Source organism: Argiope bruennichi, chromosome 5 (genome assembly GCF_947563725.1).
Source record: "Argiope bruennichi chromosome 5, qqArgBrue1.1, whole genome shotgun sequence".
NCBI classification, from domain to species: domain Eukaryota; kingdom Metazoa; phylum Arthropoda; class Arachnida; order Araneae; family Araneidae; genus Argiope; species Argiope bruennichi.
Window position 1 is genome coordinate 43,404,966 of NC_079155.1, and position 27,989 is coordinate 43,432,954.

At 28.4% G+C, this 27,989-nt stretch overlaps 1 protein-coding gene across 1 annotated transcript; it reads right to left on the minus strand.

Moving 5' to 3' along the window:
* LOC129969146 (membrane-associated tyrosine- and threonine-specific cdc2-inhibitory kinase-like) lies at positions 1 to 27,919 on the minus strand. Its single transcript, XM_056083573.1, has 16 exons — positions 27,425 to 27,919; positions 23,084 to 23,240; positions 21,754 to 21,848; positions 20,767 to 20,849; positions 19,250 to 19,375; positions 12,971 to 13,046; positions 12,760 to 12,882; positions 9,658 to 9,746; positions 9,436 to 9,542; positions 8,167 to 8,270; positions 8,037 to 8,078; positions 7,317 to 7,386; positions 6,091 to 6,205; positions 4,453 to 4,548; positions 3,973 to 4,093; positions 1 to 430 (listed from the first exon to the last, which is right to left on the minus strand). The coding sequence occupies exons 1-16, from the start codon at positions 27,494 to 27,496 to the stop codon at positions 404 to 406; spliced, it is 1,503 nt and encodes a 500-aa protein (XP_055939548.1). The 5' UTR covers positions 27,497 to 27,919; the 3' UTR covers positions 1 to 403.
* Between the last annotated feature and the right edge of the window lie 70 nt (positions 27,920 to 27,989).

Genomic DNA, 27,989 nt, shown 5'->3' on the forward strand with positions numbered 1-27,989 from the left:
AAGTACCAAGATTGTATATAGCGACTAGATTTATAAAAGCTGTACAACATTAATAATACTTAGAAGTTTGTGTAAGATCTTATAAGACTTTTTTCACTACCAAACAATCATTTATGCTATAAAAATAACAAAAAATTACTTTTAATCAAGTAAAATTTATAATTTCTTTACAAGAAATAGTCATTTAAAATGCATTACATCAAGTAATGTTTTTTAATGTATGAAAAACTATACAAAGAGTTAACTTCTAATATTCAGAAAAACATTAAAAATTACACAAAAACCACAGAACTTTTTCAAACTATTAAAGACAGATTCTCACATACATTAAAATGTACAATATTTACATCTGTAATGTTCATGGAGGAAAGAAATGATGAAATTTTACAAAAACATAACGCATTTAACTCGGAGATAATGCATCAAAAACCTAAAAAGGAGAAAAATGAATAAGGTGAGTAAGAATATGATTTCATTCCATTAGTAATCATTATGTTAATGATAAATTAAAACACATACCTAAATTTTTATTTCTTCATTTGAAAGTTATTAATCAATACAACTTACATTAATATGAAAAATAAAAAATTGTTGTCTTTTATAAAATACTATAAAACAAGAATCCATACTTACTTTGGAGATATCAGAAATGGAATTTATGACAAAATGTCAAAATAGAGAATTATCAAAATATTATTGTGATATTTGTTTCCAAATTTGATATTTCTTAAAACTCAATCACATTTTTCACAAATTTTAGTTAAGACTTAAAGTATTGATAACAAAGTTTCATAAAGTTCTCATATCAGGAGCTCAGATTGCCAAAGGGATAAACAAAACTTCTTGGTTTTTACTTCTACTGTTTAGGCAATCCAGATTAGAAAGTCCCAGTTTCAAATAATCGTAATAAACATGAACAATCATTTTGATAGTAGGCAACAGGTGTGAAAATGGAAGGTTATTTTATGCTTTTTTTTTAATTCTAAAGGATAAAAAATGGCAATTAATGTTGCAAGAAGTCATGCTAAGGTCAAGGTCAAGGTCAATTTGAATATTTTTGAGTTATTATTCTCAATTGTCATTGAAATCTTCAAATCACAAATACTATTTCTAACCTTATGGGGAAAACAGCATTTACTATACATATTCAGCATCACTCATGAAATACATGACTTTAGAATTATGTGCATTCATTATTGTATAAATATTGGAAACATACTGCATGCATAGAGATAGTTACAACTAAAGACTGTCAGATTGAATAAGCTGCTTACTCCCAGAAAAGCACATAATAACAGATTTAAGGTATATAAGATGTAAATATTAAGAAAAAATTTAATTAATATATATAATGGGGAAAGTAATATTCATTGCTTTAAACACCATTGCCAAAAAAATGGTTATAGATACTTGCAGAAGACTGCTGAAGGTAGGACATTCATTATATGTAGATTACTTAAATATAATCCAGAATGAATTGGCTCTACATGATTCATTCCAGGCAGTCTCCAAAACATGAATCAGAAACTGAAATGAGGAGAGATGATGGCAAACAAAACAACTCAACTCTAATTTCCAAGGAGGTCAGATACTTCCAGCACTTTCACCTTACTTAAATCATTGACAGATAATGATTATGATGATATAGTGAACATCAAGTATATCTATTCCCATCTTTTTCATAACTGAATGAGAATTTAATGAATGTGATTTAAATTGTTAAGATTGCTTATTTTGAATTATTCTCTATCTCTATTTCAATAAATTTCCAAATTTATTCTAACTGATTGGTCATAAATAAGTTCTGATCTTGATGTATGAAGAGACTTCTTTGCTGGAGCTTTTTGTCTACTTTTGATGTTGAAATGATGCCAAAATCAATTGTTTCCACATCCAACAGGAACACCAACCAAAAGTTCCAACATTTTTTAAAGAAGAATTATCAATTGCCAAACTATTACAGAATAAAATCAATGCTTGGAAAAATCATTTTCAGTCGAAGTCAGCAGTGCTTGAACAGATTACAAAAATATAATAAATATAGGATATGATACTAAGTAAATACAACAACCATTCCAGCACTCAGCTTTCAAGCCCCAAATGCAGCTAAAATGTGACTTTGATTCAGAAGAGGTGTGAAAAAGTTCCAAAATGTAACAAAAAGTAAAAGAAAGCAAAAGGAAGTAATTTAACGAGAAAAGTTTTATATAAAACAATAATGTGAAAAATGCTTCTAGTCAGCTTGTCAAATTGTGCAATTCAATGAAGAACAGAAATTAAAGCATGACATTTTGATAGGTTCCATGGTAAGATGTTAAAAGTTCTTGCAGGGATGTTTGCTTTCATTTATGATAATGACTAGAAATTTTAAAAGAACTTTCTCTGGGGAATATAAATTCAACACAATTTATACAACTTAGACATGAACAATGAGACAAAATTATTGCACTATCCCTGAGTCAATACTTAACCCCTCCCCCCCCAAAAAAAAGGCTATATATAATGTCACAAGTACTGAATATCTCAAAATATCAATGGGCTGCAAAGAAAATGCAGTTCTCCCATTTAGTGTTACAGTTGTCAAAACAGTAGTATAGTTCCTGTTTCTGCATAAGGGAACAGGTGTATGAATGTGTGAAGCACACATGTACTCATAGATACATGCTCAGAAAATAGAAAAAAAACTAAGATATAAAAACTCCTATAAATAGCAATATTTTGTTATAATTGTGTGAATGATCGAAAGATAATTTTTTAGAATGCTTTCAAAACTAACAAAATAAGAAAAGAATTAAGGCGTAATAATTGCATTTTTCTCGATGAATGGATTGATTGCTCTCAACATAGAATCCAATCTTTCCATCACAGACAGCAAACATCCTTCATTTCTCTCCATTCATTTTTTAGTCGCTTCACTGGTATCAAACACATATAACTGACCATAACCTGGTTTGTTATGACCACTGTATAAAGGAGAAACTCTGTGGTATATCTGACCATAAATCTTATAGTAATACGGACCTGTTCTAAGAGGAGGTTTAATTTAAGCTCCCATGCAAGCAAAAGCTAAGGCAGAATTATATTCTCTTATATGCTTCTGGTAGGTAGTTTCTTCCTTCTATTGAATCGCTGATCAGCAACTCTTTCAATATTTCCGGTGGATTCAAAAAATGTTCCAAAACAATTTTTTTATCATGACAACATTTTGTGTATTTGTCACTTGAATTTACTTCTTTTTCCCAGTAACATGCATAGCAAAAAGAACAGTGTCTTGACATAGTCCCACAACTATGCTCCTGTAGTTCAGAAACTTTGCTCTATACACATAAACATTTAACCCTATTTCGTTCATTACGACTGGATCTTCTTTTGAACAATTCTTGAGCATTTTCATTCGACTTGTCATCTCTTTTTCGATGATTTCGTTTTAAGATCGATACGGCAAGACTTAAACTCATCGTAAAAAAAATTTTGTCACTTAATTTCTAGTTAAACAATTTTTTCAAACAGATGCAAGAATAGCGTTTGCTTGAAATCTTATCAAACCGCATGTTGATGTTTCTGGGCAAGATTGAAGTGTGTGTGTGGGGGGGGGGGGATTGACCAATTCGCCCTAATTTTGGGTCCACGTAAGAGTTATACATATAAAGATAGATATGTTGGATGCTGGTTTCATGCAAAAAAAAAGTAATAAAACAAAAGGAATAAAACAATTTAAATATAATTGCAACATAAACAATCAAAATATTGGAGCACAGAGTACCAAGTGTCTTAATCTATAAATATTTTGTCATATGTCAGTAACAATAGTAATATTCATAAAAAGTAAGAAAAATTTTTGATGTCAAATCAAGAATTAGACATAAGTTAGTATGCATATATTTTCTTTCACTGAAGTAATAATAATAGCTTCAACAAGCTAAAAACATTTATGATAATGATTTATGATAGAATAAAAAAACAAAAACTTACACTTAATAAATTTTTTGCTGGTTGATTTGAAGCAGGATCTTCATCATCTGAGGTGCCATTAAAAAGTTGTAAACGAGGACTTTTTGTAAACACCGGACTACTGTCACCTCTAGGAGACATCCTACCATAATATTGAACTTTTAATATAAAATGCACCAAAAGTAATTTCCAATTATTTATTCTTATTTAATTATAGACAGGGAAGTTTTTAAATATTAAATTCCTTCACCAAACAGCCAAAGTTTATGTAATTAAGCAATTTTTAAGAATTATTTAAATTACTGATTCAAAAGTTAAGTTAAAGATATATTTGTTAAAGTATGATAAATTTAATTGCTTACTCCATCTTTTACATAATCTTTATTTACTCATACTTTCATTACTTTTTAATTTAAAAAATTAATAGTTTAAAGATTATTTACTTATTACATTGCAAATAAAATTTTAAACACTATTTTTCAACAAAATTGTCAAACATACTGTTTTCTTCTGGGTCCAGATAAGCATGGTGAACCTGAGGTATGATAATCAGCCCAAAAACGATAACTGCTTGGTGTTGACATACCATAACGCGGTCTGAAATAAAAATATAATGTTTCAGGTTGATAATTTATGTAGAATGGCAACATAAACTACTTGAAGGTTTGATTAATTATATTAAATAGCACTGATATAAGGTATAATATAAATTGTTCTTATACTTCTGAATATTTTCTGTAATAAAATGAAAAATTTCTGTAATAAATTGAAAAGTTTCCGATAGGAGATATAATATAATTAGAAAACTCCATTTTTTCTTTCTCTTCAGAATTCATTGTCTTTAATTAAATAAGGAAAAAATTCATGTTTTTAAATTTGACATTAAAAAAAAATATATGGCATATTATTTAGGGTACTAAAACTTTTAGATATTTCATGATTCCGCACAAATATTTACATAAAGATAAAGAAGCAAAATAAAATATTTTAAATGAATTAAATATATTCATATTTTCACAGAAACTAACCACTCAATACTTTTATTTACTTAATTTCTTTTAAACTCTAAAAATATTGGTTATCCACTCAATCACTTCTCAGAACTAATTTCTAAACTGCTAAGGATAAGCAGATATTTCCAGCTGGAAACATGCTCTAAATAATATTTTATGTGAACTGCATTTTATTAAAAAAAAATCTCCTGTTTAAGGGAATAAATAAACTGCTTAACAAAATTAGAAATCTTTATATAGTTCCCCATATCAATCAGATTTACAAAAATATTCTTCACACATTAAAATTGAAAACAAAAAAATTTCCAGATGTCTCTATGATTAAAACTCCCTGGGTTATGAAGCTTTGCATTTCATTATTTCATGTCAAGAATCAAACTGCTGTTTCAAAGAAGAATTGGTCTATGGTTGGTGGATCTTCCTTAAGAAAGCCACAGAAATGGTTGAAGATCAATTAAATTCAATATTTACAGGTTTTAAAATTTGATCAGTTTTTTCCCTCCCCCTACACATGCTCCCACTCTTTTTAATGCCAATGTCTCAAAGTATTGTTATAAATATATTTAACGGGACTGGATGACTGCACAAAAATTTAGGTTTTGTAATATTTTCAGAAATACATTTATTCAAATCAAGCAAAATGAGATGTCATTTAAAGCACTTGAGGAATTTGTAGTAATATATTTCTTTAAGCAGTTTAGAAATTAGTATACAGTATAAGAACATCTTTAAAAGCTCTTAAAAAATAACATCTTCTATTGCACCAATTCTATATTTCATTTTATATGTTTTGTATAATGAGTTTTTTTAAAAAAATAATAACTTTGTTATTAAGGATTATCTTTACACATATTTCTTTGCATCCAAATGATTTTGTTTTAAAATGCAAATACTTTTCTATCATTTAAGGAGGAAATGAAGTTATATAAAGAATTTTCAATAATGTTAAAGCCAATTAAAAAGTTGTTTTTGTAAATTGCTATAAGATCAAACATTCTTAAGAGCATTTAAATAAAAGTTAGATAAACATTTTTTTAGATAAATTTTTGCCTTAAATTTCTTGAAATACATAAAATGAGCAAGAAATAATCTCTACGTAAAATGAGCGAGAAATAATCTCTTTTACCTTGAATTTTCGAAACTGTTGCTAAGATTTACTTGTTCATCAACTGAAAGACTTTTTTCATTGCAAAGTTTTGTTGCTGAAGCATCCATTAGTATAGGTACACTTTCAAAAACATCTAAAGAAGCATTTAAAAAAAATTTATAGCTGATATATAATATTGAGAATAAAATACAACACCTCAGATATATTAATATCCAGGCTATTAAAAAAAGTCATAAGAAGTGATATAATTATATTATTTCATAATAAAATAGAAAACAAGTACTTTGAGTATAAATAAAGGCCATAATTTCTAAAACAAATTATAAAGTTAAATAATAATTAAAATATGATTAGATAACATTAGGCAAATAATATTTCAGAATATGTAAGCTCTTAGCACGAGTAACAATATAAAATTTGGATATCTTTGCAATGGCCATACCATATGAAAAGGACAGGAATTTTTAAATAACAATATTTGTTTCATTAGAGTCACAGTACATAATCTTGTAGCTAGACAGAAAGATCATTTTGTTGAACTAGAGAAGAACATTCTTTTCTTTGGGTTCATTTCTTAAAAGAAGTTTGAAATTTTGAATACATTGAAATTATATGAATAATCGTTTTGATTACATTACAAAAACTATTTCAATTCTGCATTTAAGCCTTATGAAAACACAATGGATAGAGTAATTGCAATATCCCCAGCTGCTGGGTCTGTTTAAGATTTATAGGCAGTCATGATGATCCATCTTATTTCTTCCCCTTCCTATAAATTACATAAAAAGAAAAGATAGGTGATGGACAGCATTCTCATATTACCTTTCTATTGGTAAAATTTTCAAAGTAAACCAAACCTCCCCCCCCCCCCCAAATGCAGATTTCTACAATTTTCCAAACACCAAAACAAGAATTCAGCATTTATCCAAAATAAAATTTAAGGAATTTTCTATGATTTTTAAGGACTTTGAAATCTCTGTCATAAGACTAGGGAAGTATAAAACTTAGATTTCATAATATTTTCACTAATACATTTATTGATTAAAATATAATTTTAAAAAACTTTCTTTAAAGCATATTTTCAACTGGAAGTATATGTTTTGTCTAATTATTTAGAAATTAGATATCAGGCACAAATTAAGAGTTTGACATTTTGCCCACATTTGTATTATTTATGATATGATACAACTCGTTGATATATGAACCTACAACCTAGACAATACAAATGAAAGTAATTTAATTACCATCAGATATACTCGAGCTCCAGTCAGAAAAGAAAGATCGATCACTTCCAGATGTTTCTGTTTTCTTTTTCTATAAAGATAATTCATATTAAAATTTCTGCTCATACCAATATAAATTGATAGAATCTTATAAATTAATTTTTAAAAAAAGCAATATCAATAGCTAGTGTTTTCAATATTCAAAACACTAGCTTAATATATTCTTTAAACATAACTTCTAAACACACACATGCATGCATGCCACAACTGCAAATATATAAAATTGTACAAATGCACATTTACAAAATAAAAAATAAAATACTTAACAAATGTGAATCAAATTTATTACATTTAACTATGTGTAATAGATAGCGTCTTATTAAAATAGCCAATAATATATACTTTCACTTTTAAAAACATAATAAAAGAATTTCATGAAAGATTTATGTAAAGTAACAAGATTGTGTAACAATTTCTGCTAAATTGCAATGGATAATATAGCAGAAATGTACCATACATTTGAAAGATAAGTATTTAAATTAACTCCTAGATTCTATATTTTCACAGTAAGGCTTTTCAAACCAGCATTAATATGCTACAACAGTCAGAACAGTGCTCTAATAACCCAATTTAAAGAAATCAATGAAAAATATTAAATTAAAGGTAATGCATTAATGAACCTTTCATTTTTTATAATCAATTATTTAAACAAATATAATACTTTATGTTAATAATGCTTACTAATTCCAAAGACTGGATCATCTTTCGTCTTTTTTTAAGCATCTGGAAAATCATTAAAATATTATTTATATTGTAATTATACATTTTTAGATATTTGATTCAATTACGGATACAAACTATGTATACTCACATTTTGTATGATATCTAATTTTAGAATTTCATCAACGGAGAGTCTCTTTTCATAATTCGGTTCCATCATAATAGTAATAACCTGATTTAGTTGAAAACTTAAGCCTAGAAAAGTAATATTCATTTTTATACAAATAATTTCAATAATAAATGTTACATAGCATTATATATAAGAATATAAACAACATAATGTCATCAAAATTTCAAGTGATTGATTAAATTAGTTAATTCTATTTTAAAATTACTCCAATAACATGAGACACAGCTATCTTTAACTATCATGTATTCTCCATAATAAAGATATATAGGCAATATAACAACTGGTATACTCACTCCTTACATTTCAACAACAAATCATTGAGTTTGAGTCTTAATAGATTTGCTGAGCAATGATTACATAAGTAGTAATTAAAATCTAATAATTTCTCCAACTGGCACTGACTCCAGATCGCTGATATCTCAATTAAATGAACTAATTATAATGTTAGATCAAGATAAGCTAAACCCGAAGGAAGCAAAGGATTACAAAATCAAAGGACATGTGGGTTCTTCCATCTCTACAAATATTGTAGGAAATTTTGATTGAAATGGTCAAAATGCAGTTTGATTAAATGATTTACCCAGTACCAACTCAGTAGCTATGTTAATTTACAAAACTTGAGATACTGCTTGTTTAAAATCCTCAACAAATATTCAAATTACTGCTACAAGATGCTAAGATAGGAGTGCAGTGTGCTGTGTAAATCAATGGATCCATTTATTTCAGGTACATAGTGAAGTCAGTCTGTTATATTGCTAACATCTTCCAATCTTTTGTAGAACTTCAGACAGTTGACAATTTGTTTATTACTAACAGAATGGCACAGCAGCATATACTTAAATGGAAGCAGTGCGCTCAGTTTTTATACCTGACAATACTGTTTTGTAAAATCTATGGCCTGCACGATCACTTTATCTATATCCAAACATCAAGATTCAAAGAAAAGAATTGTAAGTTATACTGGATGTAATTTACTAGGCAATTTGCATCTTAAACATTGGGGACAAAATTTCCTGCAATACCCATTGAGATTGAGGATCTCACCGCAGAATGTTTTCTTTTCATTTAATTGTATAATACATTTCATGAGTTCTTCATTATCTTTGATTGTATTTTTAGCTCAGACATTTTCATATTAATAAGTAGAGATAAAATACACTAAACGAAAAAATTCCATCACATGAACAAAATATTTTGTCTTATATAGTCACTTAAAACTTTTTTTTTTACCTCTTAAAAAACTCAAAGGAATCTGTAAATTCCGTAATTTATGCCAAGTTTCGTCACCATTAGGAAGATCAAGATCCACAGCTACTTCTAGGATAGTGATGCCCAAGCTATTCAACATACAAAAGAATCCATTGTACATTCATAAAATAGTCAACTGAATTTCATTTCTATGAACAAAACAGATATATTGCAAATATATACAATTTTTATTAAAGATATTACCTAAAAATATCAGCTGCTTTAGTAAATTTCCCTTCCATCACTTCTGGAGCTATGTATTTTGGATCACCTTCGCAAGCATCAGAAATAGGCTAACAAATCATAAAGCACAAGATATTTATAAGAGAATGAAACATTATAATTTCACATCTTTATTTTAAATAATACAAATACCCTTTGAATAATAATAAAAAAATGTCACCAATAAAATATATTTAAAAACGTATATCAGCTGGACAAGTAATAAAAATATAAAACCATACAAAAAAAATATGGCTAGAGATTAACTGCTTTACTCATTTCAGCTAGATCCAGTATGACTATAAAAGTATTGCCTCTAAAAAAGATTATTTTATTAATCTTTAAATATATAAATATTTCGTCATCCTTCAAGGTTATTTTTTTTAAATACTCTCCCGTACTGGTTCTAGTAATGAGGATTCAAATACCTTTTAATTATATCCTTTTTATAAAAAAATTAAACAACATTCCAAACTATTTCAGTGTTGTTATGAGTTTATTTCAATAATTGCATTTACAGATCAGTAAAAATTAGATTTAATTTATTTATTCTTAAAATTTTGAGAGAGCGAATTTGAATTGAGTCAATAGAAGATTATCTTCTTTTTTTAATTAATGCAACTAAATTTCATTATTTGAATTTGGAATTAATTGTTTTATCTATAAAGCATTTTTCAAAAATTTTAATTGATTTATCATAGTCATTCATTTGAATTTTGCTGAATTTACATTCATTTGAATTACCCTGCCCCTTGCTCAAAAATAATAATTTATTAAGTTCAGAAATTTCAAAAGAAAATTACATTGTCAGTTACTTTTAGTTTCAAATTATTAATATAATGTAAGAAATAATATTAAACATTTTAAACATTTTTTTTTTTTTTTTTTTTTTACTAAATGGTTAAACAAATCAGCCTTTGCAGAGTCAAAGAGGAATAGCCCCCCCCCCCAGAATAAATATCTTTCAAAGGATTTTTTTTTTTTAATGAAGAAAGATCTATTTGTAAAAAATTAACAGAACAGGCTTAATGTGATGATTGTTTAAAAGAACATTGAAGTAAATTGTTCATATCAAGAGTCTATCAAGCAACAGCCAGTTTCAGACTCTACATAAAGTGCTATTCATTACAATAAACTTATTATCTTGATTACTTGCATCAAGACATGTCTAATTTTCCAAAATTGTAATATCACAAATTTATACTGAAACTAAATAATAATAATAATAAAAACAGACATAAATTACAGTTGAAAACAGTGATTCCTTAGAGGAATGCCCTCTTACAAAAAAATAGTTCTTCAAAGTTATACACAGCATCCAATTTTCATAATTTCTAAAATTAGAAAATACAAACAAACTCTCCTTTGCAGCTGCTTTTAACAGAGCTGATGAGAAACTCACTAAAAATTCATTGCAAACATATGAATTTATCTTTCGAATGCTGTTCTGCATGTAGATAACAGTTTCGCTAATATTTCAACAAAATAATGTTCTCATTCAATATTATTTGATCCAGAATCTATATTGTTACAACTGCAATGCTGCTTCCCAGCACGGTTAGTTCAATCACTGGAAAGACCATTTTAGAATCAGCTCTTTTGGGTACTGATCGGATGCCGCGTCAGTGGACTCAGAGCTCATCTAATGGGAACCGAGATACGCCAAACTGATCCAGAACCTCCTCTGCCTGCCTCCAAGGAACTATAAAAGGCAAGCTGAGGTGAGTTGGAGTTATAGTTGTAATCAAGTATCAAGTTGTCAAGGGGATAACGAATAAACAAAGAGCCAGCGTTGTGCGGAATCCAAGAGATTGCTGAACTGAGATGTGTGCCGAGTTCAGGTGTTTATTGTGGAAGCAGCATCGAGTCCTGTGTGGAGTAGCCAGTCATGTAGTAGTGTATCGTAGTTGGATACAACTAAAGCGAGGAAGCGGTGGAGAATTACAGCCGCATGGAGAGACCATAGAGTGAAGCTACGAAGATTCCTTCTCTTGCTGAATTCTGTCTAGCCGCTTTGTGTGCTGTAGTTGTTATTGCTACCGATTACTACTTGTGGGCTACTTTTTGTTATTGTGTGCTGTCTTGTGCTCGTCTCAGCTGTATATTTGTCGTCTCTTCGAGTGTAATAAAAGTTACACTTGTTACCATTCGTTATTGTGGCCTGCTGATTGTTTTCACACCATACACGAACTACAAATGAACCCGGTGACTTTACGGACTTGGTGGAATTGAAGTTCCATAATAATATCGAAATCACTGATGAACTTGCAAAAACATGACTGAGCATTAAAAAAATTATTTTACAATTTGAAACTAGCAAGATGCCTTATTATCAACTATATTGCTTCATAAATGTTTCCACAAGTTAGGATTTCAGTACTTTTCCAATCAAACTCATACAATAAGTAGTGATTGAAATGCTTATCAGCATTCATTTAAAATTTCTGATACATATTTTTTATACTTATGGGTGTATTTTCTTTATATGCTGTCTATGTTCAATTGGCAAAAAATTTCAATCAAACCATTTCATGTCAAAACCACTCATACTTTGAGACTCTAAAAATCAGCATAATTTTTACACTAATAACAACCTTATAATAGAAATATTATTTACTGTATAATATTACTGGATTTTAAAATTTGCAGGAAGTTAGCTACAGGTAATGATCATGAGTTTGATTTGGTTTTCATTATTACAAATTTTACTGTTATATTTTCAAAAGATAATAAAGACCCCATACATATAGTAACAATTTATGTTCCAAAACTTTCTGAAAAATAAGAGCATAATAATACTGCATATATGAGCATATAAATAAAAGCAATAATAATACTGTTCTTATAATATTTTCACTTAATTTATAAAACTATAACTTTGCAGTTAATTTTTGCATTTAAGTGATGACTCTTGGTAACCAGTTACTTTGTTAAAACAATTTGAGTGTAAACACTTTTAAGTGCAAAGGGTTAGATCGTGTTGATTTTATTTCTTTTAATGGTCAGCATATACAAACTTACTTTCACAGTCTTGATTATACAAACTGTTAGCTTTCTAGAATGTTAGAGTATTTATGAACTTACTTTTGTTATATCATGGACAAGACCAAAATCTCCTAGTTTACAGATACCATCTTCAGTTATAAAAATATTTTCTGGCTTAATGTCTAAATGGACTAGATTATGATCATGCAAATGCTTGACAGCCTGAAAATAAAATTATGGAGGTACTTAATACAGTTTAACAATAATGCAATTTATGAACAATAAAAAAACAATTCTAAAAGCTACTCACCTGCAACAAATCACATAAGAAATACCACACAACATTTTCAGTTATATTATGGTTTTCCTCAGCATACTGACTTAAACTAGAGGAAAAGAAACATCATTAAACTGTGCATATTAATTAAACTGTGCAATTTGAAGCATATTAAAACATTTTCTCCTCAGGAAATCAGTAATGTCTTCTTTTAAAAACTAATTTTTAAAATATTTGTATTATAATATTAAAATATAAGAATTTTTAGAACAGTCATTTCTATGGTTCTTTTTTTTTAAAGCTCTATTTTTAGAAAGTCCAAATTCTATTTGACACAACTAAAGCTGGCTGATAAATACAAGAAAAAAAATGAAGAATCAAAATTTGATATGGGATAGTTATAAAATAATACTGCTATTTTGAAAGGCAAGATTAGCAATCCTACACCTAACCAGGAAAAAAGATACCAATTCTTTCACTTCAAAAATAGCAACATTACAGAAATTATAAATACCATAAATCTTTATGTTCCAAGAGAAGGGGGGGGGGAGAGAAAAAAAAGAAATTATATATCTTCTCTATATATGGAAGGCAAATTAACAGGAAGCTAGATCAGAAGAGTTTTTTTTTGCTGGAGGAGAGGGGGGGGGGGCGTATTGAAAAGCCTGTTCTGACTTGCAGGCAATCCATCATTGTAATAATTTTTCACTCATGTACATTTGAACAAATAAGATTCCTCAAAAAGAAAATTATTCAAATAAAGTAGAAAATTTGATTTTACGATTCACACAGAAATCTTTAATTAAACAAATTTAATTTACATAAAATGTACCATTAAAATCATCTTTTTTTCTTATGTATGATATAAAAACATGTTTCTCTGATATTCTGATGAAAATATGAAACACACAGGTATGCTATCATTTACACTTGTGTAAAAATTAAGAGAATTTTCATGTTTGATTTACGATCTCCAGAACTACTGGACAGATTTTAATAAAATTTGGTATGAACATAGGTTGATACAATGGAAACATAATAAACATTCAACAGTTATAATAGACACACATGTTTGTGCGTAACACTCATGAAAGTCTGAAGGTCTGAAACAGCGGTTGCAGAATACACAAAAGAAATGGGTTAATAGGAGGTATGGTCCCCTCTTACAGCTATACACGCCTTGCAATGTGATGTCATACTGGAAATAAGGCAGTTTATCAGTGCATGTGGCAATTGGTCCCACTCATTCAACAACGCTGTTTTCAGTTTTTGGATCGTTCTCGGAGGGTGGTTGCGAGTTGCAATTGCCCTCCCCAGACATGCTCTAAAGGGTTAAGGTCTGGAGACCTCGAAAAATTCGTCGACCAGAAGAGCTCTATGTGGCCTCGCGTTATCGTTTATTAAGATGAACTCGGGGCCCACTGCACCCCAGAAAAGGCGAACATAGGGCTCCAAGACCTTATCCCTATACTTCACACCAGTCACAGAGCCTCTGTCAAAGACGTGGAGAGGTGTGCGGCCATCTAACATGATGCCTGCCCAGACCATTACACCACCACCGCCCTAAATGTCGATTTCGCGGACATTGGATGTTAGGTAGAAGGTCCCTGGCTTTCTCCATATGAAAGTACGGCGAGAATCGGTGTTTAGGCTAAAACGAGACTCGTCGGTGAACAGAACGATTGCCCATTGCTCCATACTCCAATCACTATGTTGCCTGCACCATGTTAATCGGACTCTCCTGTTCTTAGACGTGAGTGGGACGCAAACAGCCGGTCTTCTGGCAAACAATCCTCTCTCATTCAGTCTCTTGGAACAAGTCACCCTTGATACATGGGTTCCTGTGGCTGCATACAGGTCCAGAGAGAGCTGAGAAGCTGTGACCCCTCCATTACGCCTCGCTTAAATGTACAAATGGCGATCTTCTCTGACCGTCGTGGCTCTTTGACGACCTTGCCTAGGGTTTCTCCCGATGGTTCCAGTATCCTGGAGCTGTTTCCATAGGTTACACACGACGCTGGACGCTAAATGAAACTCTCTGCATATCTGGACCTGCGATTGGCCTGCCTCTAACCTGCCCACAATTCGCCACCTCATTTCATCATCTAAACGTTGGTGGTTACTCATTTTTACTGTTCCGATGCGAATTTCACCGATTGCTGTAAGATAACCCCAAGAAATTCGCCGATGTGTGAAAGCGAACGAAATTCGTATTACCCTCCACGCGCTTATAAAGCCTGTTTTTCTGCTGGCTCCACTTACACACACGTGTACGCTTATGTATTAGCCGTACAACATTTGCATTTTTATCTAGAAGCAGTGGTTTTTCCTTCAGTTCAGTTCTTTTCAAGCAATTCGATAAAATATGCAAATTCTCTTAATTTCTTACACCAGTGTATTACAGAAAACACAAACACAGAAAAAAAGAAAACTGCATTTTATTTTGAACAGAACTGTCAAAAAATTACTTATAGTAGTCAAAAATTAAGCATTTTTTAAAACAGTTAATATATATAAGTTGCTCTTGTAGTCATAGGCCAAACTTTAATGATAAGTGAAATAAATATAAAGTAGTATTTTTTGCACAGCAATATGGAGTAGGAAATGAAAAGTGCAGAACAAAATAACAAGAAATCTCGAGGATCGAGTATCCCACATCCAGTTTCTTAACATGAAATAAACCGTTCTCACAAAGGTGTAAATGGGAGGAAGGCATTGGGGAAGCATTCATGGAACAAGCTTAATGCTAACCTTCCATTATGAATGTCTGCTTTCTCACAGAATGTAAATTGCTCCATCACACAGAAATGCAAACTAAATAATCCTGCTCAATACTTTTCTTCCAAAAAATGCGTCTTTATTTATGTTACATCACTAAATTTGTATATTGTCTGCTCTAAAAATATGTAAATAATTAATCACAAATCCCCCCCCCCCTATTTCCTCAATATTTCTTGTTCTTTCCATCTACCTTTTTCATTTCTGATACCATATTATTATTTGGGGGGAGGGAATGCCTTTTTTATATGCATTTTACTTATCCTTAAAGTTTGTCCCACAAATTCAGGGGCACCTTTTATATATACAATACCAGTCAAATTCATATTTTCTGGCTCTAACTCACCCAAAAATGAAATCTTTCTTTCTGAAATTGTTAGACAATGTGGATATTTAGGTATTTGTTTAGAGAGGAAAAAATGAATTAGTTAATTATTTAAATGAATATATGCAAAATTTAATCCTTTGAAATCTTCTGTTTGTTGAAATCTAGTTCTTCAAAAATATAAAATAATCGAAAATAAAGACATGAAGATAAACATTTCCCTCCCCTATTTACCATTTTCATATGTATCTTGGAATGTTCTTGTATAGCCATGCTTTTTAATACCCAAATCTTTGTTGATTGTAAAAAGCTTGTATACAAATATGATAACACCTTATAATTCCCATAGAAATTTCATTTTGCACCGTAGTGTTATGTTAATAATTTGCAATTTACTAAAAGACAAATTTCATGTAGAACCATGATTTTAAATTTTAATCAGATGGGGATGCCATTTTAAAATCATTGCTCAGTCTTAAAAATGCAATTATTCAAAAATTCTTTTTGTTTTAAAAGTTTTTTTAATCTAGATAACTTACTCTAAATACTGTATTATGCTTGCTAAAATTTAAGGGTATTTTATTTATGTAAATATAAAGAAATTCAATTCCAGAGCAGTTGCTCAGATTAATTTATTAGTATCAAAAATAGAATAAAGTTCTAGCACAGAAGATTAAAATATATATGAGTAGAAAAAAAATGTTATTTCTATAATAAATTCCAAAATTACCAAAAACTTCAGAATTCAAAATGATAAAATAAGAAGCAACACATGACAAATAATATTTATTTGGGGGACAAAGAATTCTTGCTAGTTTGCTATGCTTAAATATTGTAGATATACTGCTATGGAGACCTTTAATTTCCTTTCAAATGCCTTTTACAAGCCTAAAATTGTCATCAAATATGAAATATAAATGTTAAAAATAAGAAATATAGAATTTTAATGAATATAGCAACTAAACCACGTATTTTCTAATCAATGGGAATTTTTAATAGCATTTTTTAAAAAATAATGTTGTCTGAATTAAACAGTACATTGAAGACAAACTTCAAATGATCTGTAAGATTGATTTCAATATTCATGTTTAAAAAATTCTATATATAATTAAAGACTAATTCAAGTACAGATAGATAAAAGATTGAATCCTAAAAGATAGTCTATATTGAAAAAAATATATTTTGAAAAAACAAAACACATTTTTTATTGATCCATAAAACTTAATCGAGTATAAATATTTAAGTCATTTTATTCATAATTAAGACTGTTTTAAATACTGGTAGGTAAAAGAAAGAGTTTCAAAAAATATTTTATATTGTTACACATTCAGCTCCACCCCACCCTCCAAAGTTCATTATATACTTTTTTACATAATTCCTGATATTTTGTCTTGCATTACCATAATTTCTAACATAGTAGATAACAACCTCAAAAGAATTTGAATTATCATTCATAACTGTTTAAATTTAAATGAAATTCATTAATGTTAGCAAGCAAAATCTAATTAATTTCTTATTGAATTAGCATTTTTGGATATTATGTATTTCTGCAAGAACATTCTGCGGTTAGCAAGCAGAAAGCCTAATGTAAATTAAGCACCTGTCCTCGAGCACTTAGTACAGACATCAATCCATAGTGACTGTAGGACAGGAAGCAACGATTGTCAAAATAATAATAATAATAATAAGATTGCTCCACACCATTTTATGATTCTCTTTAAAAAGGGAATAGAAATAAACACCTAGCTGTTCAACCATCCTGAATATACATCTTGTACTCAAATTGGGTGTCAAAAGATTAACAAGCTTATTGAAAATTGCTTGGAAGCAAATTCCTTAGCATCAGTAATAGCATGGTATCTACAAGACATAGAGTCAAAAAGAGTTTGGATGGTAAGAGGAAGGTGTCTTTTTCCTCTTTTTATTGACATTCCTTGCATTTTTTCCCCTATAAGATAGTGCTTCAGTTTGGAAATACCGCCTCGATAATGTTTGGGTTCCCACCATCATATGACACCATGTGTCATATGATGGTGGGAGAACCAGTTCTTAAAGCTCTTGGATTAAGGCTTTGGGTCATTATATTGTTGGAAAATGAAGTCACGACCAAGAAAACTGCAGACATTCTTGAGACACATGGTGTTCTCAAGAATATCATCATCCCCTGCATCCAACTTAGGAATGCATGCCAAAGCTAAAGATACATCTCCAAACCAGGACATTTCCACCTCCATTCTTCATTGTTGGAATCTAGTACTTGGAGACGAAACAAGACTATATCCACTATATTATATCTGTACAAAACAACATGTATATGCTTTCATCACTAAAAAAAAAAACATCACACTCTATCTTGGTCCAGTCAGTGTACATTTTAATCCATTCCACATATGCTTTGTGATTATATGTAGAGATCATCAGTTGCTTGAAGGAGTGTCTTCCATTCAGTCTAGCTGCTCAAAGTCTATGCCTGACAATGGAAATAGAGGATTTTAAGATTTGCACAAAGCTTGCATGCAATGCCTACAGCTGTCAGGAAGGCATTGACACATGAAAGATGCTTGATGTTCCTACAAAAAAATGAGAGAGGGAGAAAGAGAGAGAGAGAGGCATAGTACAACGAGGAATTCTGGCTTGGGAAACTTCGGCAGTCATCCCTAATCAACATATCTCTTCAAGAACTTTGATATTCCACTCTCTGATACATTGAATTATTTCCCAATTTAAGCATGTCTATTAAATATGTCTCCCTGTTGCTGAAAGATCAAATTGTAGATACCATGGCCCCAAAACCCATTATCAACAAGAAAGAGGAAGCTTAATTAAGCTATATGCTAATATAGAAACGTCTTAAAATCGACAGATAAAAAAGGTATCACTCCAAATGTGATGACATTTCAAATTTTTCAAAACATTGTATATTATTAGTGTAGTTAGTTGCATTTATGTTTATGATACTTCCAGAAACATGGAATAATCACTTAAATTTCACACAAAAGTTTAAAACAGTTTCTGACAACACTGGAAGAAAATACATTTAAGTTCATTAAAGCATTTCAAAAACAAATAAATGCTTAATATTTTATAAATTAATAATTAAAAACAATAAAAATGGAAATTTGCATGTATTCACATGTTTCTTCTATGAATGACTTATGGTTCCAACAATTATTCATATGATAAAATATATGCATTTATTCTTATTTTACCTGCATTTGCACAATTCTATCTGGATGTAAAGTATTTGTTTTTCTTCCCAAGCCTTATAAAATTTTACACAGTTTGGATGACTGGGTAATTGTTCATGCTTTTGTACTTCCTGTAATTTCCTCTCCCTAAAATTACAAAAATAAATTATCAGGTAGAAGATAAAAACATTTCTTAAATGAAAGAGAGAAAAAAACTTTCATAAAATATGGCAAATTACATTTAAAGGATTAATGATCAAAGGATTCAGGAGTCAGAAAGAAAAAAATAGATGTATCAAACTTATAGAAATAAAACAACAAAAAAAAGTCACTATGTGCATTATAATTACAAGTAAAAATATTAATTCAGAGTTTACATTATATAAGCAAAAAAAAAAAAGAAAAAAAGTAAACATTTTAAGTGACACCATATCATTGCTCTAACTTCCCTTTAACAATATATGTTTCACAGAAATTTCTTTTTTAGCATACTTTTCTGTTGATTTATCTTCTGGATAGATTCCTTAAATATGCTAAATAAATCAGAATTAAATAATATGAATTCAAATTTTGCATATAAGTAACTTTCTGCTAATAATTAATGTTCATTACATTTCTTGATTCTTTATGCAACAGACTTTTAAATCTAGAACTGCAAGATTTGAAATATATACAAGGAAGATTTTTGAATATTGGATTATTGATCTATACCTCAGGATGAACTGTAATCTGGCAGCAAACAATTTTAAAATCTCATCAATACTCACTAGTACTAAGAAGAAATCTATGATTAACTATTCAAGTGTTTTTTGTTATTATAGCAATAAAATTTATTTTTCTATAAAAAAAAAAAATTTGAAGAATTATATCTTTTTATTTACAATCTTCAAGAATTGTTCAAATATATATATCAACTTTTGTAGTAAATTTTAAAAAGTGAAACAACACGATCGTTGTAAGTTCAAACAACTGCTATAAAGATTATCGTATGTTAGACTAACAACAAAGCTGCAAGGCCATCTTGCTTCAGGTTTGCTTGCTAGGTCATTTAGCATTCCATTATAATTTATATTTTTTTTTATTTTTAAATTAACATATTTTATTGTTTATAGATAAAGAAAATTAAAGTTTAATAGATACTACATAAAATAGGAAACCTGCAACTAAAATTCTTTTTAAAAAATGCAAATTGTTAGATTTTAGAGTAAAAAAAAAATAAAGTAAACCAAGGTATAATAGTCTTCCACTTCTAATCTAATCCTTTCACACACACGTGTAAAAACACCCCCCCCCCCCGCAAATTATTATAACTTCTTGAAATCTTAAAAAACATACTAAACACTGATGGAATAAAACAAAGGAAAATATTATTAATTTTTTAATCGCCTTAAGTTTTATGTTTGAATTTAGCTGATCATGTCAAACTGAAATTCAAACATTATGTAAAAGAGTTTTCCCACATTCTTTCCATAATATTATAAAATTTGAAGGCACTGTAAAGCGAAAACTCGGTATTATAAACAAATAAAATATTATACCTGTCTGCTTTGCCAATAAAAGGTTCCTTAGCTTTTTTGACAGCATAAAACTTGCCATCTTCAAAACATTTTACTTTAAAAACCTAGAAACATGATTGCATGCATTTAAAACAAATTTATATTTAAAAAAATTAGATTGCATAAAGGCAATATTTTAAAATATTGCATTTTCAAATAATAGTAATAGATTTCCTATAGCAATAAATAATATATAATTCTGACACATGGTCATATATCTATTAAATGTAGTATTAACTTCTTCAAAGCTAACATCATGAATGAAAAATGCGGCATACACACTAAAATTTTAATGCAACTGCACTATAATAAATAGTATTTAAATAATGATAAATACAAAGAAATTAGGAATATTTATATATCAACAATATATTTATATATAAAATCTTGAATAAAAAGGCACCTTTTTGCTTTGTAAGAGATTTTATTTGGTATACCTTAAATAAAAACCTTATATAAAAATATAAGGCACTTATAGGAGAAATGAGAAATCTGTAGTAAGTTTTGATTTTAAAAAACTTACAGCATCATGCAGAAAAGTTAAATCAAAAGAGAAAATAAAAGTAAAAAGTTTAATATATATATATATATATATATATATATATATATATATATATATATATATATATATATATATATATATATATATATAAAGAAAATATAACTGTGATAAATGCTCACTTTCATTTAATGTCAAATGCATTGTTCAATATTATTTTAAGTGAATAAACTTTCACTGCAAATTAAATTGTTTTGGTACTACCATTAGAACAATAAGAAAAAATTGTAATTAATTTTTTTTAAATAAATTTTTTATGGGCTTTGATATGTTTATTAAATAGAATTCAAATGTTTCAGAAATTTAAGGATTAATATCAAAATTATAAACATAATATCAAGTAAAAAACAGTGAATGAGTAACTATAATTGAAAAAAAACAAACATATATGACTAAAGCTTATTACTTACATCTCCAAATGATCCAGATCCAAGTTTGCATATAACTTCAAAGCACTGGTGAAAATATAGTTGGTCACTGTTTGAATCATAATTTGATGATAAAGCTTAGAAAAGGTCAAGGAAAAAAAATTCCAGTATATATTGAGATTCTTTTATCAACACCATATAAAAGAGAGAGAGAGAGGGATAACTTACATAAACAGTTGGGGCACTTAAATCCCAGTCAAGTTGTAGCATAGATGGATGATTCATATTAATATTAATAGTTTGATCTTATTTTATGACACCAAACTCATCCTAAACTATCCCAATTGATAAAAATGTGATTCAGGCATATAACCAGAATTTGAGGGTGAAGGGAAATTTGCGACCAACTGCAGATAAAGCAAGGATGATTCTATTCTGTTTTCATGCATGAAAAATTACCTCAGGTTTTCAGGATTTGAAAATTGTCTAGCCAGGTTCAGAGAGTTAATGAGACCTGTATGTTTTTCAGTGCAGACTATTTGGGACATTAATGTGACCGGATGCAGTTTTAAAAATCAATTTTTCTCATTCTGCATATCATTCCACACACTGCAAATAATGCATTCATCATTCTGAAACTTCAGAAATTTAACTGCTCTTCGTTATTATTATTATTTTAATTCTGCTTTGAAAGGCTAAATAATTTATTACTACAAACAATATAATGTTTAGATTTCTTTTTGTCCACTGACAGTGTCCAATAAATATAGACCTTTTCTAAGACAACTTTAAAGAATTGTTAACACTATATTGAAGAAGGAAACAACTTTTAAACACTGCATTGGATATGAAAGACGAAAAAAATTACTGTCATTGGAATAGAACATTATTTTGTTTCCAGAAATAATATTAAAGAGGCATATTTAAAGAATAAAAGATTAGTATATTATACATATACATATATATTTAAATATAAAATGAATTTTCTTGCTAACTTCTCAGGATATTAAATTTGTTCACATTTCAATATTATACGGGAACTTTTATTTTCATATTATATTGGAATATTTTATTTCAAAATCAATCACAGAAATTTTTTATCACAGTGATAATGGTAAATGTATATTAATTGCATGCTATTGGCAAGTTTTAGTTTCAAAAGAGTCTATTAACAATTATCCCCCCCTAATTAATTTCTGATATGCAATTAATACACAAGATTATTTTATTAAAAGCAAGGTCTTGGAAAAGTACAAAGAAGCAAAATAGTCTAATAAATATAATATTACCATTCCAACATTAATGTTATGTTAAATGATCGAAGAAAATTATTATATTTAAGATCTATTACCAGTGCAATTTAAAAGGATACATGACTTCGAATCTAAAAAACTGATGCTCTGAGCACGATCAGAATTTATTGATTTACTATGTGATGAATGGCGATCTGAATTCACTGACCTACCAAGAGATGAATACCTAACTCGAGGTGTAGGTGGAGGCTTCACAATTGAACGAGGAAGTCTTTCCTGCAATTGAAAAACAAATCTTCAGAAATCACAAATATTTAAATAATTTTTAACGCAAAGGACTCAATGTTGTCAATACAATGTTTCATGTTGTCAAAACAATGATAACATGAAACTTTTGCATTTACATGATAGAATGTTATTTTTCTGTTAGTGCATCATTTACCAAAATATAAATAAATGCATTGGTTAAGGAAATCTTATTTAAAAGATGTATGTTTGAAAATAGATTAGTATAATTTGAAAATGTTGACAACTTTCATAAATAGAGTTAGTATGTTTGGTGAGATTTTGCTATTTTGAAGAGATTAGGAAAAACACCTAAAATCCATATTAGGCATATACAAAACTAAGTAAAATCAAAGACAATTCAAACTAATGTAATTACAAGCAGGCTACTATGTTCAGCACTACCAATAGACAAAATAAATTTTAATATAATTTTATTACATGGAATATTTAATTTTACAATTTAATTTCTGTCCAAGTATGTCCTTTATTTGAATTAAGATCATATACAATATTTAACTCAGCATATTGATGCAACTCATAGCTTTCTGCATATTATATGCATAAATCAGTAATCAAGCTAAAAGAGACTGAGAACTTTCCCATTAATTTCATAAACTCCAAGCTTGAATGTTGGCACTAATGAAATAGCAATAATCTCCATCATAAAGATTTAATAGACATTTGTCTGAGACCCCACAAATGAAAAAGTAACACTAATAAAAGAGAAAAAGAAACTGGATTTATTTTTTGTAGCTCATATTCAAGAAATAAAGTAATTTCAAAATTTTAAACTTTAACATTAGAGCAAAAACATTAAAAGGCTGTCTATCAACATAAGAAAAATTAAGGATACATTTTTATTATTCGTTTCCGTTTATAAAGCTTCCCACATTCAGTAATGAGAATTTAAAATATAAAACAGTCATTTAACCAATCAGCATCTATCCTTAATGGAAGTAGTTTTTGTAAAAAAAAAAAAAAAAAAAAAAAAGTTAGAACATCAAGCTGAAAATTTTACCAATCACCAAATTACCTGTTTTGTAAAATCTTCAGCTAAAAAATAAAATGCAATTATTAATTTTTTTATATTTTTATTTATTTATTTGCAAAAATTTATAATCTAGACATATTACAGATGATAAATTTTTTATGGGTTCTCTTTCTTTTACATTTAATATTATATTCCACAATTTTGAGTAGGAAAAATACAAGTTTGATGGCCTTACACAACTGTTACATACTGTTAAGCCTTAATCTTAAATTTTTATATTGTTTTAAGATTTTGAAGCCACAATGAGAGTTTTCCATTTCTTTAAATTTTACCAAATTATAAAAATATTTTAATATTTATCTGCAACAAGTTAAAAGAAGGCCATCCTTTCTGCTGTTTGAAGTTTCTTGACTTTCTTCAGATATATCTAATATCCTGAAAATGAATGTTGCTTTCTTTTCTTTATTTACAGCATAATATGTTCTTAACTGTATGTGAAAAACTGTTATACTCTTTCAAATATAATCAATATAAAAAGAAGTTTTATGATTAGGGGAAAAAATCATTTATTGAATTTCAAATAAACATCAATTATGCAAAATACTACCCCTTTATTACAAGTATATTAACTAATACTAAAAGATGCATGTCAATCTAGACCAACTTTTAGACAATCAGTCATATCGCAAAATTTTTTGTCAGATTTACTCTAAAAAAAAAACAGTACAAAAACATATGCACATTGGCAGATTGCTTAAAAATGAAATGGTTTGCTACTTTCCCATGGATTCTCCCCAACCTACAAATCAGAACTAAATAATAATTTTATTAACAAAAAAAAATGAAATCAGTGTATCAAACTAAAAAAAATGATACAATGATATCAAATTGCTTTATCTTTCAGTCCATCAATTACAATGAAAAAAAAAATCACCTGCTTACCAACTGAATTTTTAATCAATAATATACAAAAAAAGTGGAAAATGGTCTTTATCCTTTTTTTTAATTACATAAAAAGATTGCATGAATGAATTTTTCAAATTTTTGTGGCAATCGATACATGTCAAAATATATAAGAAAAATGTTGTCCTTCCCTCCAAAAAAATTTTTTGAGGAAATTACAAGAAGTGTGTATCTTTAATGTATTAAACAAATTAATTTCTTGCATTTAATATTACTATAAATGTATAGAGCATTTTGTCGAATGTATGGGAAATTTTAAACAGGCACAAAATAAAAAGGAAAGAAAAAACACCAAAAGAAAATATTAGCAATAATATCCATCCATATGAGGAATCTAAATATATAAAATGCTAACATATGTGGTACAGAAATTACTTGATGCCGAAAGGCACTCTTATTTCTTGATGTCGAAAAACAACAGTTAATTATAAGCAAATATGTTTTTATGGTTGCACTTATTCAACACAACGCTCATTAATGGAAATGCAAAATATTATCCATGATCAAAAATCCCTTCCACAAAAACTCCATTCAGTCAGATGAAAAATGCAAAAGAAATAGGCATCAAACATAAAGTATAATACAACACAAAAATAGGCTTAACTGTCCTCAGATAGGCAATTGCTATAATTTACATATGGAAATTAATGGTGGTTCTATCTTACAATTATTTCACACATGATTATTTATATTGCTTCTACACTATCTTGCAACTCAAAAAAACTATTTCTTTAACTATCTCTTAGTTCCATTTTTATACATGTTTCTTTATTTTTAACAAAGTTTCTAAATACAATATACAGTTTTCAACTATAATAAACTGATAAGTTGACGATAAATTTTCTTTCATTTGTTGCTTGAAAACAAGGCTTTGCCAGTGAACTTTTTAATAAAATAAAAAATCTAATTTATGGTTTATTTGCCTAGGATTACATTATTTTTAAAAAATGCCAAATGTGCAGCTCTGAAATTCAAATTCATCTATTATAACATTTAATCACATTCTTTTGCCAATGTTAAGATTATAAAAATTGTTTTCTTTAAATGATAACTTCAAAATAGAATTTTTACTTTTATCTCATATATATATATATATATATATATATATATATATATATATATATATATATATATATAATTTGCATTCACAGTAATTGGTAGCACAAAGATATGATTAAATTTATTATTATTATTATTATTTATTTTTTTTTTTTTGGATTCGTCAAATAACAAAGTGACATTCTTTAAAAAAATAAATACATTCAATGATCATGTTTTTTAACAGCTTAAAAAGCCAATAATTGTAGCAGCTAGTTTAGAAAAAGATTGATATACCTAATGTTTAAATAAGTAGGAAAAAAAAAAAGACAGAGAAAGAAATTAACAATAGCGTCTAGTACTTCATGAATTTGCAAAAAGATTTCAGAGAAGTGAAAAAAATTAATTATTGTCAAATACTTCTTTAATTACAAAAAATTGTTTTAGAATTATAATAATAGAACAATATTTTACATCCAATTTAAAATAATTTTGAATATTAATACTCAAAATTCATACGTTCATAACTAGTACTATCGACTAGATGTTCAAAGAAAGAAGAAAAAAGTATATATATATATATATCCTTTTAAATATAAGAAATCCATTAAAATTTAAAATCCTAACAATAACTGGAATTGGGCTTTAGGCTGCCTTTAAGAGATGAAACTTATTATATTATAAGTTGAAAGCTGAAGATGTTACTTAGAAATCATGTTGAAACATGCAATCTACTAAAAAGGATAATTTTAAAAATCTGTCAGCTAAAATGATTCTAAACTCATCAGCAATCTGTTAACATAAACAGAAATAAAGTCTATCTTTTATATCAGAATATGCAATCTAAATAGTAGCAATATTAAATAATCATATTCTGTTATTGAAAAACACTATAATAAGGAAATATGGTACAATATGAGATTCATGCTTCTAATAAAAGGAGTAATAAATTTATTTTTCTACAGATAAATACAAAATCATTTATGAAGACATTATCTAGATATATTTGCTGAAGTATTATTTTTCTTTTTAATTGTTACTGTACCATTAAATGAATTTTAATGCAACTAATTTGTTTTATACTTCTTATGTAAACACTTATTATTATTATGCAAAATAATAAATGTAAATCTTTATACAATACTTAATAATTTCCGTAAAAGAGTATAAGATTATTTACCTTTTTTGATGAAAATGATTTTTCCTGGTAAAACTTCGGTGTAGGAAGAGGAGATTTCATTGCTGAAAACATAGCACCAGAGTGTTCATCTCTGATGCTCAGCACCTTGTTTCTTATATCCAGAATGAATAAATCACAAGAACCATCAAACAAAATAAGTTCAAATAAAAGTAAAAAAAAAAGGTTATAGTTGGAAATAAGAACTCAGAGACAAATGATAAAAAAAGTTTGTAACATTGTTGAATTCAGGTAACAGAACATTGGATAATACGGTATCTAACTATTTCGCAAGTTCGAAGGAGAAAATGGTAATATTTAAATTTAATTTTGCGTTTTCCTTTCCAAGAAAATTTTAAAATATTGCGATTTCAGAATAAAAACTATATTGAATTTTGAAAATGTAACTTGATACTTAACACCTAATAATAACACAATATTCTAAAAGGAATAAATGACAGAATTTATTTTCATTTCATTTCTAACTTCTCAACTTTACCCGCGCGAAAACAATAAAAACACTTTCATGTTGCCACATTGAAAACTAAATTAGTTCTACCAAGTGAAT